Source organism: Pseudorca crassidens, chromosome 11, assembly GCF_039906515.1.
Source record: "Pseudorca crassidens isolate mPseCra1 chromosome 11, mPseCra1.hap1, whole genome shotgun sequence".
NCBI classification, from domain to species: Eukaryota; Metazoa; Chordata; class Mammalia; order Artiodactyla; family Delphinidae; genus Pseudorca; species Pseudorca crassidens.
Window position 1 is genome coordinate 102,690,395 of NC_090306.1, and position 16,131 is coordinate 102,706,525.

At 47.5% G+C, this 16,131-nt stretch overlaps 1 protein-coding gene across 1 annotated transcript; it reads right to left on the bottom strand.

Annotated features, from left to right (window-relative positions):
* Positions 1-6,040: 6,040 nt before the first annotated feature.
* Positions 6,041-13,907, bottom strand: PKDREJ (polycystin family receptor for egg jelly). The gene has a single exon (XM_067698729.1). It carries the CDS (start codon positions 13,905-13,907, stop codon positions 6,960-6,962), a length of 6,948 nt encoding a protein of 2,315 aa, XP_067554830.1. The 3' UTR covers positions 6,041-6,959.
* Positions 13,908-16,131: the final 2,224 nt, after the last annotated feature.

Consider the following 16,131-nt stretch of genomic DNA (forward strand, 5'->3'; position numbering starts at 1 on the left):
GCCTGATGTCCTGGCTGCTCCAAGACTCTCAGCTTCTTTCTGGGTTTCCCACCGGGCTCCACAGAGTCGGTGCCGCCGGTGCGCGACCCACAGATAACCCGGCCTCAGCCGCATTTGCATCCCCACGTGGTTTCTCTCACCGCGCGCTTCGGACCGAAATGCCCTGGTCTTAGTTCTTATGCTACCCGTCCCCCAACTAGGACGGAAGCCTCCGGGGCCTGGGGCCAGGGCCGCAGGCAGTGATTACTATGTGCCCTAAGGCAACAGACAGAATGGGTTCAAAATGAGCCCTGTGGCTTCCTGCGACCTTTAAAAGCTGTGTGCTGCCGGGACTTGTCACTGTACCCCTCCAAAGCCTTAAAGTGGCCTGCAATGCCCGTCGTCATCTGGGACCACCATCCTTCAACTTCCAGGTCTTCACCTTGGGGCACCAACCACGTCAGCTACCAAAAGTTGCACTGGACCCCAAGCTCCCCGTCCCGAAGCTCAGACAAGGGCTTCCCTAGACCTGCAGTGGCCGTCCCACCCCACCCCTGGCCCCTCTACTCGTGTGTATTCGAGGCACCATTCTACCGGGCTAGGGGATGATTCTGAAGCCAGCAGCCCTGAGGTCTGGGACTTCTTCCTTTGGGGAATCGAGAAATAAGGATTATATAAGGTGTCTTAGTAATGCTGGCAACAAGAATTATTTCTGGACTTGAGCCAGAGCGGCTCCTGCCGTGAGCCTCAAGAATTAGCGAGCCCTTACATTTTGCTACTAGAGCATGTGACCTCAACTGTGCTTACAGCAATGGCACTCTTTGGATCAATTCAAAGATTACATACTGTTGGTTTTTATTTTTGGATCTGCCCAAAGATGGGCCACTTGATAAAGCATTTAAAATTTGACCTAAATCCACTCTGAGATACATGACTGGTTAACCCACGAATGCTGTAAAAGCCATGAGACAGTTTAGACAAGTTACAAGCTGCACTGGAAGAGTTAAAGTGAAATGATATTCAAAGAGCAAATCATGGACTTTGTCAGAAAATAAAGTTAATTTTGATTTGAGCTGTCCACAGTTATTAATATAAGAAAAAACTTACCAAAAAATCCAAAAGGATTAAAAATATCTAATAAAGCTTTAGAAAAAAATGGTTTCCCAAAAGAAACTGCATGTGAAATAAGAACTAAATCAAGAGAATGAAAAGACAAGCCACAGCATGAGAGAAAGTATTTGCCAAAGGTATATATGACAAAGGACTGTTATCCAAAATGTACAAAGAACTATTAAAACGCAACAGTAATAAGACAAACAACCCAATTAAAGAATGGGCCAAAGACCTTAACAGACACCTCACCAAAGAAGATACACAGATGACAAATAAGCATATGAAAAGATGTTCCACATCCTATGTCATCAGGGAAATGCAAGTTAAAACAGCAATGAGATACCACTGCACACCTATTAGAATGGCCGAAATCCAGAACACTGACACCAGCAAATGCTGGCGAGGACGTAGAGCAGCAGGAACTCTCATGCGTGGCTGGTGGGGATGCAAAATGGTGCAGCCACTTTGAAAGACGGTTTGGAAGTTTCTTACCAAAACAAACATACTCTTACCATGTGATCCGGCAATCATGCCCCTTGATATTTACCCAAAGGAGTCGAAAGATTATGTCCATATAAAAACCTGCACACATGGTTATTACACCTTTATTCATACTCATAATTGCCAAAACTTGGAAGCAATCAACATGTCTTTCAGTAGGTCAATGGATAAATAAACTGTGGTCCATCCAGACAATGGAATATTACTCAGCACTAAAAAGAAATGAGCTATCAAGCCATGAAAAGACATGGAGGGAACGTAGGTGCATGTGACTTAAGTGAAAGAATCCAATGTGAAAAGGCTACATAGTGTATGATTCCAACTCTATGACAGTCTGGAAAAGGCAGAATATTGGAGATACTAAAATGATCAGGGGTTGGGGGGAGGGAGGGATGAAAAGGTTGAGGACGCAGGATTTTTAGGGCAGTGAAAATACTCTATATGGTGGTATAATGGTGGATATGTCATTATACATTTATTCAAACCCATAGAATGTGTAATGCTGAGTGAACCCTAATGTAAACTATGGACTTTGATTATGGTGTGCCAGTGTGGGTTCATCAGTTATAACAGATCTTCCACTCTGGCAGGGGATGGTGACAATGGGGAGGCTATGCTTGTGTGTGGGCAGAGGTATATGGGAAATCTCTGCAACTTCCTGTCAATTTTGATGTAAACATAAACTGCTGTAAAAAATAAAGTGCATTTTTTTAAAAAAAACCCACTAAAATGACATTCAAATACAACGTTGGGAAGTTAGAACTAGGAAACAGTAACATCTACTGGAGTCTGAAAAAGAGTCGTGCACAAATAATCCCAAAACTAATTTCCATAGAGACTGTTTTCTGACCATTGTGGATCCTCATAGTCTCTATCCGACAGAGATTTAAACAAAGTGAGCAACTCACTGCAGTTTTCCGTTTTCTTTATAAAATCCCAGTGCTGAAAAAAGTCAAAGGTGAAAAACTTAAAAAATACTGGATGGGGCTTCCCTGGTGGTGCAGTGGTTGAGAGTCCGCCTGCCGATGCAGGGGACACGGGTTCGTGCCCCGGTCCGGGAAGATCCCACATGCCATGGAGTGGCTGGGCCCATGAGCCATGGCCGCTGAGCCTGTGCTCCACAACAGGAGAGGCCCGCGTACCGCAAAAAAAAACAGAACCAAAACCAAAAACAAAACCTGGATGGATCTAGATGTGTTATAACAAATGATGATAACAATGAATTAATGATGACATTTATATGATGAAACGAAAGGAGAATATAATGATGTTTAATATAATGGTAATATAATATGATCTTTTTATATGCACCCTCCTTACAGTGTTTAAACATGATATCAATACTCATGGTTCAATTCTAAATCTAAAACTTTCAGAAATTTATTGACAGTTCCAGTTGCTACTCCCTCAGCAGAGTGAAGTTTCTCCCAGCTGAAATCATTAAAAACTATCTGCAAACTATTAAGACTCAGGAAAGTTTGTCTAACTTGGCACTATTGTCAATACAACACAGTTATGTGAAAATCTTTGTAATTATCAACACGATGATTTTTCTGAAATGAATTCAAGAAAAATAAACTTTATGGAACACACACACAATAATTTATGGATTATGTATGTTTTTTTACTCATCCAAAGATCAGTGGCCCACCAACAGAACACCCAGAGGTACACAACAGTAATTCAGTTATCTTTGATATTCTGCCCATTTTTCATCTATATAAAAACCATAGCATTACAAATAATTTTTAATTTTGCCCTTATGAAAGTGTGGGTGTCAAGATAGGTGGCTATAACATATTTTATGTAATGGTTTGTAAACTTGTTTTATAACCTTTAAATATTTAGACATGCAGATATTTGTCATCCTGCCTGGACCCCACGACGTTAGGGGTGGCCTTGCCAGGGAATATAGCTACCTAGATGTTGTGGCAGGACTTATAAGACCTTGTATAAATGTTGTCTTAAGCGATTAAGCTTTTTAAAAATCATGACACTTAACAAGTATTATACATTGCATATTCAAGTGAAGCCTGAGAAAGGAAATTTGAAAATTGAAAAATAAGGAATTGAATGCAGATTAGAATCTAAAGCAAAGCATTGCTAACAGCAATGAAAGGAGGGGGTAACTCTGGAGGATTAATTCCTTACATACCTCATTTCACTGTTAAGTCCAATCTTATTCATCCGTTTCTCCATTTCTGCCAGTAAAATTAACGTCCAAAGTCTGGCACTTTTATTTTAGTGCTAATGAAATTCCAGAAGCAGGCCTTAGTTTTCTAAGTAAACTCTTAAAAGCGTAACATACATACAGAAAAGTAGATACTTCCTAAGTGTGCGGCAAGATGAATTCTCACAAAGTAAGTACAGCAGTGTAACCAGCACCCAGATGAAGTCTTCCACGACAAGAGACACTGGAGGTTTCTTCTGGCTCAAGGGAAAGGCTGGCCCTCTGTGGAGTGGTGGAGGGAGGATGCATGGAGAGACCTGAATTTATTGCAATGGACAAAATGCCTTTAACGGTGTATAGCTTTGAAGTAAATATGTAAGAGTATAATATACATACAGAAGCAGGCCTTACAAATGCAAGTCTTCATAATTGGTACAAGGGTTTGAGGTAGATGAAGGACGTGGAGCTTCAGATGGAGCCTTCTCTCTGCATCTAAAACTTGTTCTACTACTCTGAGTTAATAAGGGGTACATGGAGAACAAATCCAAGAACATTTATCTTGTTTTCCTGTGCAATACAGACTTGGGAGGGTATTCATAACTGTTTCCAACTTGTTCTGGAACATGCCTACCCTATCCCTGGAAACTGATGGGAACAAAGGCGTCTTAAAAGACTCCTTTAGAAATTGTTGCCATGTCCTGTGAAAATGACCTTCTAAATTTTGATTGTCTCCTTACTTTGTTTTCCTGATGTTAACCTAAAACAATAAAACAGCCAGTTTTGTTTTCACCAGCAGTTATTTTTACCAGCAAGATGGGTTTATTCGGGAGCAGCAAAGAACTGCAATTTGGGACGCCTAAGTCTGGTAAAGCAAAGGAGAGGGAACTGTTTTTATAGAGAAAGGGAAGTTGGGCGGGGCTTTTATAAACAAACTGTCCATTGGAGGAAACTGGGAGTAGGAAATCTAGTGTGAGTTGTGACACTCTCTTATTGGCTGGGCTGTCGCCAGGCGAGGAGAAAACCTTCCTTCCTCCTGCTGCCTAGTAAGGTAGCATCGCTTCCTGCCGGAGAGGAATGGTACCTCTCTTCCCGTTGGGATCTGTGTTGGCCTGAGTGGTACGTGCATGAGAGCCCCCACTTCTGGCCTCCCGACTCCATTTTAGTGAGGTGTCCCTTTATTAATTTTCACACTGACAATGTTATAATTGGCATCTCTAATATTTCTAAACCATGTAAATACCTGTCATTGCTCTATCATTAGAAGGCCCCTGGCACTCCCCTCTCTCCCAGTATGCGTGGAAACAGCCCTGTGACTCTGCTAGACTTCTCACTGTAGCCACAAGGTGACAGTCTTGTCTCCTTTGAGGGGCCTGCAGCTGCTGTCCCTGGTCATCAATCAGCCCACCCCACCCCCCCACCCCCGCCTTGTTCCTGGATGGCCCACTTGGGCCCTGCCTTTATGACCCTGTCACTCACAGCTCCCAATCATGAGATGCTATGTGGGCCTGGGGGCTTTCTTCCAGGGAAGCGAGGCCAATTAGTGTAACCCTCGGCCTCCCACAGCACCACAGGGGTAGAGACTTCAGCTGATCCTAAATTTGGGGAGATGTCTGGGTGTATCCAGCCACAGAGCACCCGAGTCTGCCTTGTCTGCCTAGGTCTTTGAAGCCTCTAGGGCGAGGCCTGCCCCATGTCGCCTGCACATCACCTGGGGCTTACACTCCCCCGTTCTGCGTTCCATGGGTGACTGCACCTGACCAGACCCCAGGAAAAAGTAAACATTTGGCCCCCATGCTTACGCCTTCCCAACCTGTTCAAAAGTCAGGTGGTAATGAGAGGTGCTAACCATGAACGTGCACTTCACTTGGAACCGGTGGCCAGAGCCCAGCCAAACCTGAGACGTCCCACCAGGGCAGTTAGAAAACCCAGAACTGACCTTCTGACCCTAACCGTGTGGGTGGTCTTGGGTGAGTCACAAAACCTCTTCATTATCTCAGCTGGCAGAGAAGGCCACCCCCCACCCCAGGTTCTCAGGCCTCCCCTGGGGAGGAAACGATGGAACGCATGCACACGTGCGTGTGTGCATGCCCGTACCTGCCAAGGTGCAGGGTACCATGACCATGCCCGTGCAGCACAGGACTACGGGGCGCCAAGTGAGTAACAAACACCTGGGACACAGCAGCTGCCCACCTGCCTGTTGTCCCCCTTTGCTGGCCCTCGACTTTGAGGGCAGGAGCCATCGGTGTACACACCCCCTCACAGGAATCACTGCAGGTCTCACAGAAGAAATCTCACATTTAATTCTGACCAAGCTTAAAGTGGCGTCTACATAAATGAGCATGTTTCGGAGTGAAAATCCAACAGCTGCTAGCCTATTTTTCGTAAACAATGTTTTCTAAACAATCCACCAGGCCATCAATAACTCAAAGCTCAAATTCTGGATGTATATATTGCTATATACATTATACAGAATATTTACTATCTTTCAGTGTGAACCCACACCCCCACACACCTTCTTGCTGTTTAATAAAAGTCACGTCTCATGGCCAGAAAACGTTATGACACTTTACATCTTTCACTTGCAGTGGCCTTAAGTAGATGGGAAGCTTCAGACCTCTGACCCCCAGGTCCACATCCCTGCATTCCCAGGCACGAGGGCAACTCCTGAGACTCGTCACAAGGCCCTGGCCCAGCTGGCAGTGTGGGCGGCGGAGCTGGGAGGGTGGGGGAGGCCCTGCAGCCGTGTGTGCAAAGGGAACAGCCAGCGGGGCTGAGGCACTGAAGCGCGAGTGCTGGCCTCCCAGCCCCGGGGAGGGGGGCACAGAAGCAGCAGGATTTTCCTGCTGCTTCCGGCAAGGTGGGGTGAGGCTGAGGGGGCCTTTGAGTTCCCTACCCCAGATCTGGGTCTCTAACCTTCTAAACTGCAGCAGGTACCAAAGACACCAGCTTCCCAGCCACAGGGAGATCAACCCAGGACTCGCAGGCTGTCCTCCTCCTCTCTCTGTAGAGGCTGCACTGCACTCTGACACCCTCAAGTTCCGAAGGGGAGGCCAAGACGGCGGATACTTCCAGACGTAGGGGGTGTGCATTGTGAAGGACACGGGGAGAAAGCACAACTGAGCCACTAAACGTTCCTTAATCCCAGAAAGTGAGCATTTGAGAGAAGCCGGCCTGTGGACCTTGAAATGGTCATGGATCACACAACGAGATACACCGTTTTCTTCCCATTAATGTTTCTGGTCTTCAGCCCCAGGTACCGGCTGTCGCTCTTCTCTGGCCGCCCGTACATCATGTTGGCAAAGAACTTGGGTTGGTCTTCCGCCTTGGATTTGAAGGACAGAAAGCCAAATGCAGTTCTTAGTCTGTGACACAGGTAGGTCATTGCTTCCGCTTCTTCTGAGGGCTCCTCATACACGGGCTGCTTCATTTCCCCGTAGGCAGACAAAATCACCGCCTGAAATAAGTTGATCAATATGCAGATCGTCACCAGCAGAAAAGATGAGAGAAACAGGACCCCGAGAACCCGGTTACTGGAAAATTCCGTGTTCTGAAAAGCTGAAACGCAGTAGGAGAGTACTGTCTGTGTGGCGTGAGTCATATCACTGTAGTTCCATTCGTGCTGCCCGAATACCAGGTAACCAAAAGTCATGTAGACAAAGAAATACACGGACACCACTAGCGCCATGTGGCAGATGCCGGGAAGGGCAGTCTGGATGGTCCTCTGTGCGAGACGCACATTGTAAAAGAACCTGGAATACCTGAGGGACTTCAGGATTGTCAGAAACAACAGGAAACCCAACATCACCCTCATGGCGTGATCTACTTGAGACACTGCATGAAAGGGAATGAAATCCTCAGAGTTCGACAGGTAAAACCGAATTATACTGACAGCCAAGAAGTGTTTCCTGAAAAAGAGCACGATCAACACGGTAAAGATGCATTTTAAAGCAAAGTTGAGCAAATTATATACACTTTTCACGTAGGCGGACCTTTCTTGTGTGATGATGTAGACCTCGTTGACAACGTAGGCAAAAAAGAAAATGAGGATGGCCACGTACAAGTAGATTTCTGCGGAAGTGTTTCTGTTGAAATCGGCAAGCGAGAAGGAGTGCGCAGACAGGCTCGTGTTCACAGCTCCTACCCGAGAGACCTCAAAGATGACTGAGATGCTGCAGAAGAGAGTGGTGTCTGGATTAAAAGTTGTTAGTTCCAAGATCACAGCCCACGTCTTTTCATCCAGCCAATGGCTTCCCTGGAGTTCGCTGAGCCTCCGTGTGGAATTAAACTGCTGCTCTTCCGGAAAAAAATAGAACGCGTACCCTCCTGACCCGTAGGTATGCAACAGCCCATAGGAATAGTACGCCCATCTCTTTTCTCCAGGCTTGTAAGTAAATCCTTTCGTAGTCTTGTCTACAGCCCGCTTACTAACTCTATTCCACAACCCGGAGTAGCTTTTTGTGTCTTCTGGGTCAGTGCCGTATTCGGGGTGACAGTGAATCTCTCTTTTGAGGCTGTCCTGCGTGAAGTGTTTGGCAGGCAGACAGGTTTTCTCTCCAGGTTGTGCCCTCACCTGCCTCATCCGTGGCAGGCCGAGGATTTTAGAGGAGCTTTCAGGGAGAAAGGTGGGACGCAGGTCGTTGTGGAGCAGAGGCAACAGCACGCTGTTCAGCCACCGAAAGATGTCTTCCAGCTTGGTCACCGACGCCAGATCCACAGAGAACTGGTCACGAATAAACCGATTATAGTAAAAGCCATCGGTGTGGCGTAGGAGGGTGACCAGGCTCAGCAGGAGGGCCAGAAACATGAAGTGAGTGAGGATGTAGCTCAGGAACAGGAAAGCTCTTCTCTTAATCCTCTTCTTTCTTTTGAAGATTGTGATGTCGTCTTCAGTGAGGGGCTGGTACATCCTCGAGCTTCGGAGCTGGACGACGTGCTGCTGGCGCCTGTGCATTTCCTCTGGGTTCTGCGTGATGCTCTGCAGCTTGATCTCACTGTAGCGAAAGTTGCCAACCCACAGAAGGTTCTCACAATACTTGGGCTTACTTGTTCTGTAGCCTGACACGACCATAATTTTAGATGGTTGCACCAGAAAAACTGACTGCAAGAAGCAACAAAATGATGCAAACAGCCATTCTATTGACTTTTCGTAGCCGTAAGTCAGTCCATAAAATACAATAAAGAATGAGGATATGCTACAAGTGACAAAAACCAAGAGCCATGCGACATAAACGCAACACCACGGCAGAACAATCCTGGTCTTCTCTTTGAGGGGTGTAGCCCCGGGCTGGCGAGGGTGCTCTCCAGGAGGAACACTTTGATTGTCTTCAACGTTTGGGTTATTGGCGTTTTTATTTTTTCTTTGGGTGCGGGAGACCTTGCTTTCTGCTCGCTTGGGCTGGGGCCGTCTTTTAGAAGTGGTCTTGACAGAAGCCTCGGGAAGTCCAGGACTTCTCCTAGTAGGTGGAAGCTTTTCAGGCTCCCGGGAGCGTGCGTTGCCAGTTTCACGAGTGTGCCACTTTGCTAATCGTTCTTGCCAGTGTTCACTTGCTGCTGGTGTCCACGGATGCTTCCGAGGAGCGACCTCCCCTAGGGTCACCTGAGGTCTCCTCTGGGAATAGATGAACAAAGACGTGATCATTAGTTGCACAGGGATGGTAATTAAGACACTTTCCATCCCGATCACCATCGACCTGAGGTACTTCCCCTCTTGTGACTCCGCTTCTTTTTCTTTATTTAGATTAAAGAACATAATATTACACAGAAGGGAGGACAGCAACATGGCTAAGCAACAGGACAGTCTCTGGAGCCTACTGAACCGTGTAGCAATGACACCAGAAAAAACAGAGAACCACATGTGGCTTCTCCCCAGCCTATAACTTAAATCTGTAAGGAAAAAATCCATTCTGTTGAGAGACTTATCTGGGGGGGTTACTTGAAAGGTTCTGTCCAAAGAGGTGTCAATAGAAAGCCATTCCCGGCACATGAACAGCCAGATGTGTCTGCTGAACAGATTCTCCACTTTGATTCTACTTAAGTACCAACTAGGGGACCTGCCCTCGTTGTTGTGCCACACGCGGATGGAACGGATATCCCCCAAGTCATTTTTCGTCGTTAGGAGGAAAGTGCTGACGCTTCCTCGGTAGAGGGTTGTAAACTGTGGATGGCTTAAACAATGCACATCGCTGCTACTCTCTGTTCCCTGCAGTTGGACAAAGACATTGGCCCTGGTCCCAGACCCACAACGGCTTCCTGTAAAAACAGTGACTAGGTAACATACATTATCATAAGGATCGTTATCGGGTAGAACTACCACTTGCTCCCTAAGACACTTGTCCATTTCATCTCTGTGCAAGGCCCAGAACCCTAGGACTATGTACAAGAGCATAATGAAAAGTACAGTGAAGAGGGTCACGGGGTTTTGGGTAACGCTCTTGAGGACCTCTAATCGCAGATCCACGGGGTTAGGGACCACGATCACCTTGGCCGTCAAATAGCGGGTACGCAGGTGGAGGTTGGCTAGTTTCATTGCGTCCAGCTGCCGCCTGGCCCGCCCTGGGTTCTTGCAGATACAGTGCACTTTCTGCCAGGTGGTCTTCTCTCCGACAACGCAGGTGTCTTCTCTCCAATCGCTCTGGATCCCATACATGTCCAAGCATTGAGTGCTGAAAACAGAAATTCTCACTAACTTGTCATTGGGCTTTAGGACAAAATGAGGGGCCTGCAGAACCACAGCGACGGTAGGCTCAGAGGAGCTGGTTCGCTGAGCTATGACCCGCAACAGGGATGGGGGAAGGCAAACCACGCGGGCCTCCGTCACTGTACAGTCAGGGTCAAACAGGTCACTGTCTTGGGCAACTGGGGGGATGCGATGGGGCACGAGGTAGGTGGCGATCAAAGCGGTGGGTGTGATCTGACGGCCAGCATACACCAACACCGTGAACAACACGGCCACTTCCGTCACAATGTGGATCAGCACCTCCTTCCCTGCTCTGCTGTCCACTTCAAAGCTAAATGCCCCCGTCGTCTTTCTCAATGACTCATTTGCTTTAGGAGACTCCTTGCTGGGGCCCACCGTGAGATTAAAAGTCCCAAAGCTCAAGTTTTTTCTGACGAGGTACACTTCCACTACATCAGGTGTGATCTCAATCACGTCACCGGTGGCCTCAGTTCCTGTCATTCGGAATCCAACCACCTCGGTCAAAATGTTTTCCCCATAATTTAGCCAAGGGAAAGGGTCATCTGCAAACTCACAAAACATTGTAGAGATTGGAGCGTTGGCAGGCAGACTAGGAACGCTGCTCACGTTCAGGGTTGGATAAAAACAATTTCGACAGTGTTTCTCAGTGCTGAAAAACTTGGTAACATTCCACTTCTCCGTTTTCTTGACATGCATGTTAAAGTTGGACGTCCTCATCGCAGTGGTCTTATCCTCTGGCACTTTTACAGCCAATACTGTCTCTGCTAGAGATTCAACGACATGGAAAGGCTCTTCGACCACTTCATGACGAACCATCAGTTTCAGGATATTAGACAAACTTGTTAATATTCCAGTGCTTACACTTTCTATCTGCTCAGAAGAAATGTGCTTATCCCTCTGGTGACACTCTTGGAGGGCTCGGCTTGCTTGCCAAATCCTCACCGTGGCCAGTTTCTGAGCAAGCGAGGAGAACTCCGAGGTTTTCTGCGTTAATTTAGTAACAGTCATGACCACCTGGCTAATTTCCGCCAAAGTGTTTATAGGAAGAATGAAAGACTGATTGAAAAGGTGTTCTCGGAGTCCAATTTGGTCAGCTTGCAGATTTGAGTCGGTTTTCATGCTATTCAAGACAGAAGCTACAATATACATTAAATAACCTGCAGGTAAAAACTCCTGCTGTTGAAGCAAAGTAGACAGTGATGAATCTGGTCCCACAGTGGAATTGAATAACTCCTGCAGCACAGTCCTTGATGAGTTTATGTCAGTGGGAGCCTGTACAGTGGCGTACAAAGTCACCTGAGAAAAAGCTCCCAGAGAGGTATTATATGCCTGAGCATATATCTTCAAGGCGTAATGATTGGCCAACACACCAACAGGGAGAAAGGAAGGGGGCGCTGTGCAATTCTTCCCCCAATAGAGGATGGACCCAAAGTTATTCTCTTTTAAAGAACTGATTTCACCAAAACCACGCACATCAGGAACTATTATTTTATACGTAGGAACGATGTTCTTATCCTTGAACCTACTACAATGGACAACAAATTTAGTAATGAAGGCAATTCCTTCAGTTGGATCAATTTTGCATTCTGTGGTTTCAGGGACGTGGTGAATAACGAAGGGATGCCTTAAGACCAAGCTCGATCCACCCCAGGTTGCTAGATTGAGAGAAATCCAAAACTTATCTTCAACGAAACGCCGAAAAGCGAAAGCTTTTACAGACAAATATGCACCGTTCCGCCCTGTTGTTGTTTGCCCCGTCCAATCAAATGGCATCTTCCCACCTGAAGACGACAGAATGGACCATTGATAGACATCACGGCCTGCTTTACAACGTGGGCATTCTAGAGACAAAGAAAATCTCTCTGCTATAATCAAAACTGTATCACAATTTTCAATACATGAAATGTTTGCTACAGGTGCTGGTCCTTGGAGCACATGCACTGTCCTATCAGCAAATGCTGTTCTGTCGTTCTTCTGGACCACCAGTCTGAAAAAATACACACGGCCGCCGTGAAGTGTTTCTGGCAAAAGTGTGAGTATAGGACCGGAGGCCCACGTCCACCTGAGATCAACCTGCTCTGGGAGACAGACTTCCTTGCTCCTCACTGTAATTTCATGTCCATCGTAGTTTCTTGGGTCTGTGGTACAGTACCAAAAAAAATGAAGTCCCTCTAAAGGGTTTCCTGCCTCTGGATCAGAGGACATATTTCCATTCAGAGTCAGTCCATCTGTGAAATTAACTGTGATGTTGGTATCCCCAGGAATAACCGCCTGCAGGGGACTTTTAACAATGATGATATAGATGGAATCTGAGTCTTTCTTCAGAGGTATCGTTGGATCATATGTGACGATGTACACGGAGAAATTAAGCAGATACACCCCCCAAGATAAAGAATGCACGGAGATACGTATACTTGATGGAGTGTTCTCTGACTTGAAAGGTGGGTTTTGCAAAGGTTTAGTCCAGTCCGGCTTGTCAGATACAGAGGCCACGGAATAGAGTTTCCAATACTGACCAAAGAACCTTTGGTTTGGGCAGTGGGCCTTAACCGTGGCATTGATGGTGACTTCCATCTTCCGGGTCAGCTGCAGGGGAGAATCGTCATTCCTTTCGATCCTCACCAGATCCAACACACAGACCCCCTGACGGGACACCGAGGACTCCAAGGCTTGGGAAGTGTTCGGGTTGACAGCCTCTAAGACGACAGGCGTGGGCCCGTCCGTGGGACACTTGGTTCTGGCCACTAAGCCCGCGTAGGAGCGTGGGCCGCGGGGCAGAGCCGAAAGGGGCGACACCGCCGAGCGGGGCGACACGCGGGCGGCGGCAGCGGCGGCCGTGGGGACCGTGGGCCCGAGCAGCCCGAGGCGGAAGGTCCACTCCAGACGCCCGAGGGAGCGCGGCAGGCGGGCGAGCCAGCGCAGGGAGAGCCGGCCGCCGGGCGCCGACAGCTGCAGGTCCACGTGGGCGGGCGCGGCGGCGGCGGCGGCGGCGGCGGCGGCAGCGCGGCGGGCGCGCAGCAGGACGTGCGTGCGGAGGCAGCGCGGCGCCGGGCCTGTGAGCCGCCCGGTCCGCAGACAGAGGTCGCGGCCGCCGCTCAGGATGACGCCGCTGCCCGGGGCCGCGCGGGGCCGTAGGCTGAAGCGGGCGCGGCCGCCGCCAACGCGGACGCCACCACCGCCGACGCCGCGCACCCCGAGGCCCCGGGCGCCCCTGACCGAGCGTAGCACGGCCGCCTGGGTCCGCGCCGGGACGCGGACCCGGGCCTCGGGCGGGGCGCGGCGGGCCGAGGCGGGCTCCCGGCCGAGTAGGTCGCCGGACGGCGAGCCGGGCACCCTAGGGACCGTGGCGCTGGCCCCGCGAGGAGCCGGGGTCGGCGGGCGGCGGCCAGGGCCACCGCTCAGGCTCAGGCCCAGGCCCAGTAGGAGGAGCACGGGTCCCGGCCGCATGGGAGCGGAAAGTGGGAGGCGCTGCGGAGGCCGCGGACCAACGGCCACGGGGGCGCGGGCCGCGGGGTCACGGGGCGCGGGCGTGGGGGTAAGGGCTGCGGGCGGCTGGCCCGTGCCCACACCTGAGTAGGCCTCGGGTCAGGGTTGTTAGTGGGGTTCCTGTGGCGCAGTCTGCTGACCCTCCAAGGAGACCCCTAGCAGGAGCCCGCCCCCCCCCACACACCCGGGAAAACTCATTACAAAGCGGTGGAAAGTGAGAGCTTTCGTCAGTGGGCTCCCTGAGTAGAGGGAGAGGGGGACTGCTCACTGGGTTTCTTAGTTTTCCTTTTTTTAAAAAAAATTATTATTGGAGTATAGTTGCTTTACAATGTTTTGTTATTTTCTGCTGTACAGCAAAGTGAAGCAGTTATACATATATCCACTCTTTTTTAGATTCTTTTCCCATGTAGGTCATTACAGAGTACTGAGTAGAGTTCCCTGTGCTGTACAGTAGGTCCTTATTAGTTATCTATTTTATATATAGCAGTGTGTATATGTCTTTCTACTTTCTTAGGGTGAAACCCTGTGCCATTGATTTTAGATCTTCTTTTCTAATAGAAGCATTTAGTGCTGTCAGTTTCCCGCCAAACACTGCATCCAACATACTTACCATATTTTATTATCATTCAATTATAAATATTTTTAATTTCCCCTGTTTTGGTTTGACCTGTGAATTTCCAGATATTTGGAGTTTCTGTGAAAATATTCACAGTTACTGATTTCTAATTTAATTTTGTTATGGTCAGAGAATACAATCTGTATGACTTTTATCCCTTTGAATGTATTGAGACTTGTTTGAAAGCCCATCGTGTGGTCTGAATGTATGTTACATGAAACTTTAAAAGAATGTGAAAAAAAAAAGAAAAAGAAAAAAAAAGAATGTGTATTCTGTTGTTGGGTGGAGTGTTCTGTAGATGGCAGGTAGGTCAAGAGGGGTGGTAGTGTTGCTTAGATCTATGTCTTTTCTGCATTTTTGTCTAGTTGTTCTATCAATTGCTGAGAGAAGACGTTAATCTCTCCTACTATAACTGTGGAATTGTCTATTTCATTCTTTAATTCTGTCAGTTTTTGCCTCTGGTATTTTGGGACTCTGTTTATTAGGTAGACACACATTTGTGGTTATATCTTCCTGATGAATTGCCCCTAATATCATTATGAGATGTCTTTATCTCTGGTGATAATCTTTGTTTTGAAGTTTCCTTTACCTGGTGTTAAAATAGCCACACTATATGTCAATTATATCTCAATAAAACTGGGGGGGGGAATGAAGTAAAATAAAATAGCCACACTAGCCTTCTTATGCTTACTGTCTATGGACATATGTTTTTTCATTCGTTTACTTTCAACTTATTTATGTCTTTATGTTTAAAGTGGTCTTTTATAGGCAACATTTAATAGAGTTTTACTCTTTTATCCACTCAGTCAGTCTCTGCCTTTTAATTGAGTACTTAGACCATCAACATTTAATGTAATTACTGTCACCATTTCATGTAATTATTGATATAGTTGGATTTAGGTCTATCACCTAATTATTTGTTTTCTTATTATCCCTGATTATCCCTTATTATCTCTGATTTTTTTTCCTTTCATTCCCCGTTAATTCATTTAGCATTAGTCATTTCACACATGTTTCTCAAGCACCTACTACATACCAGACATTTTTCTAGGCATCAGCCCCAGGCCCAGTTCTCAAGGAGCTTCCATTATAATGGGGGTGAGAGACAATCAAAAATAACCCAGGCATGATATAACATGTATAATTTTGAGTGTGATAAGTGATATGAAGAAAAATAAGTCAGGTTAAGAGATAAGAAATGAGGATGAGATAGGGGAGTCAAGGAAGGCCTCTTGGAAGAGGCACCATCTGAGCCAGCAGATCAGCAAGAAATGAGGGAGCAAGGCTCACAAAGAGCTAGGGAGCGGGATAGCTAGCACAGAGAACTGTACGTTCAAATGCGTGGGGGCAGGAACGAGAGAGAAGGTTAGTAGTGGGGCTGGAGTGAGCAGAGAGGAGAGAAAGTGGTAGAAGATGCCGTTGGAGAGATGGCTGATGACCAGAGCAAGCTTAGCCTCAGAGCCCACGATCATACATTTGAATTTTATCTCAAGTGGGTTGGGAAGTCTTTGGAGGGTTTTGAGCAGGGAAGGGCCCTGATCTGATTTCCAGTTGGGAAGCATCCTTCTG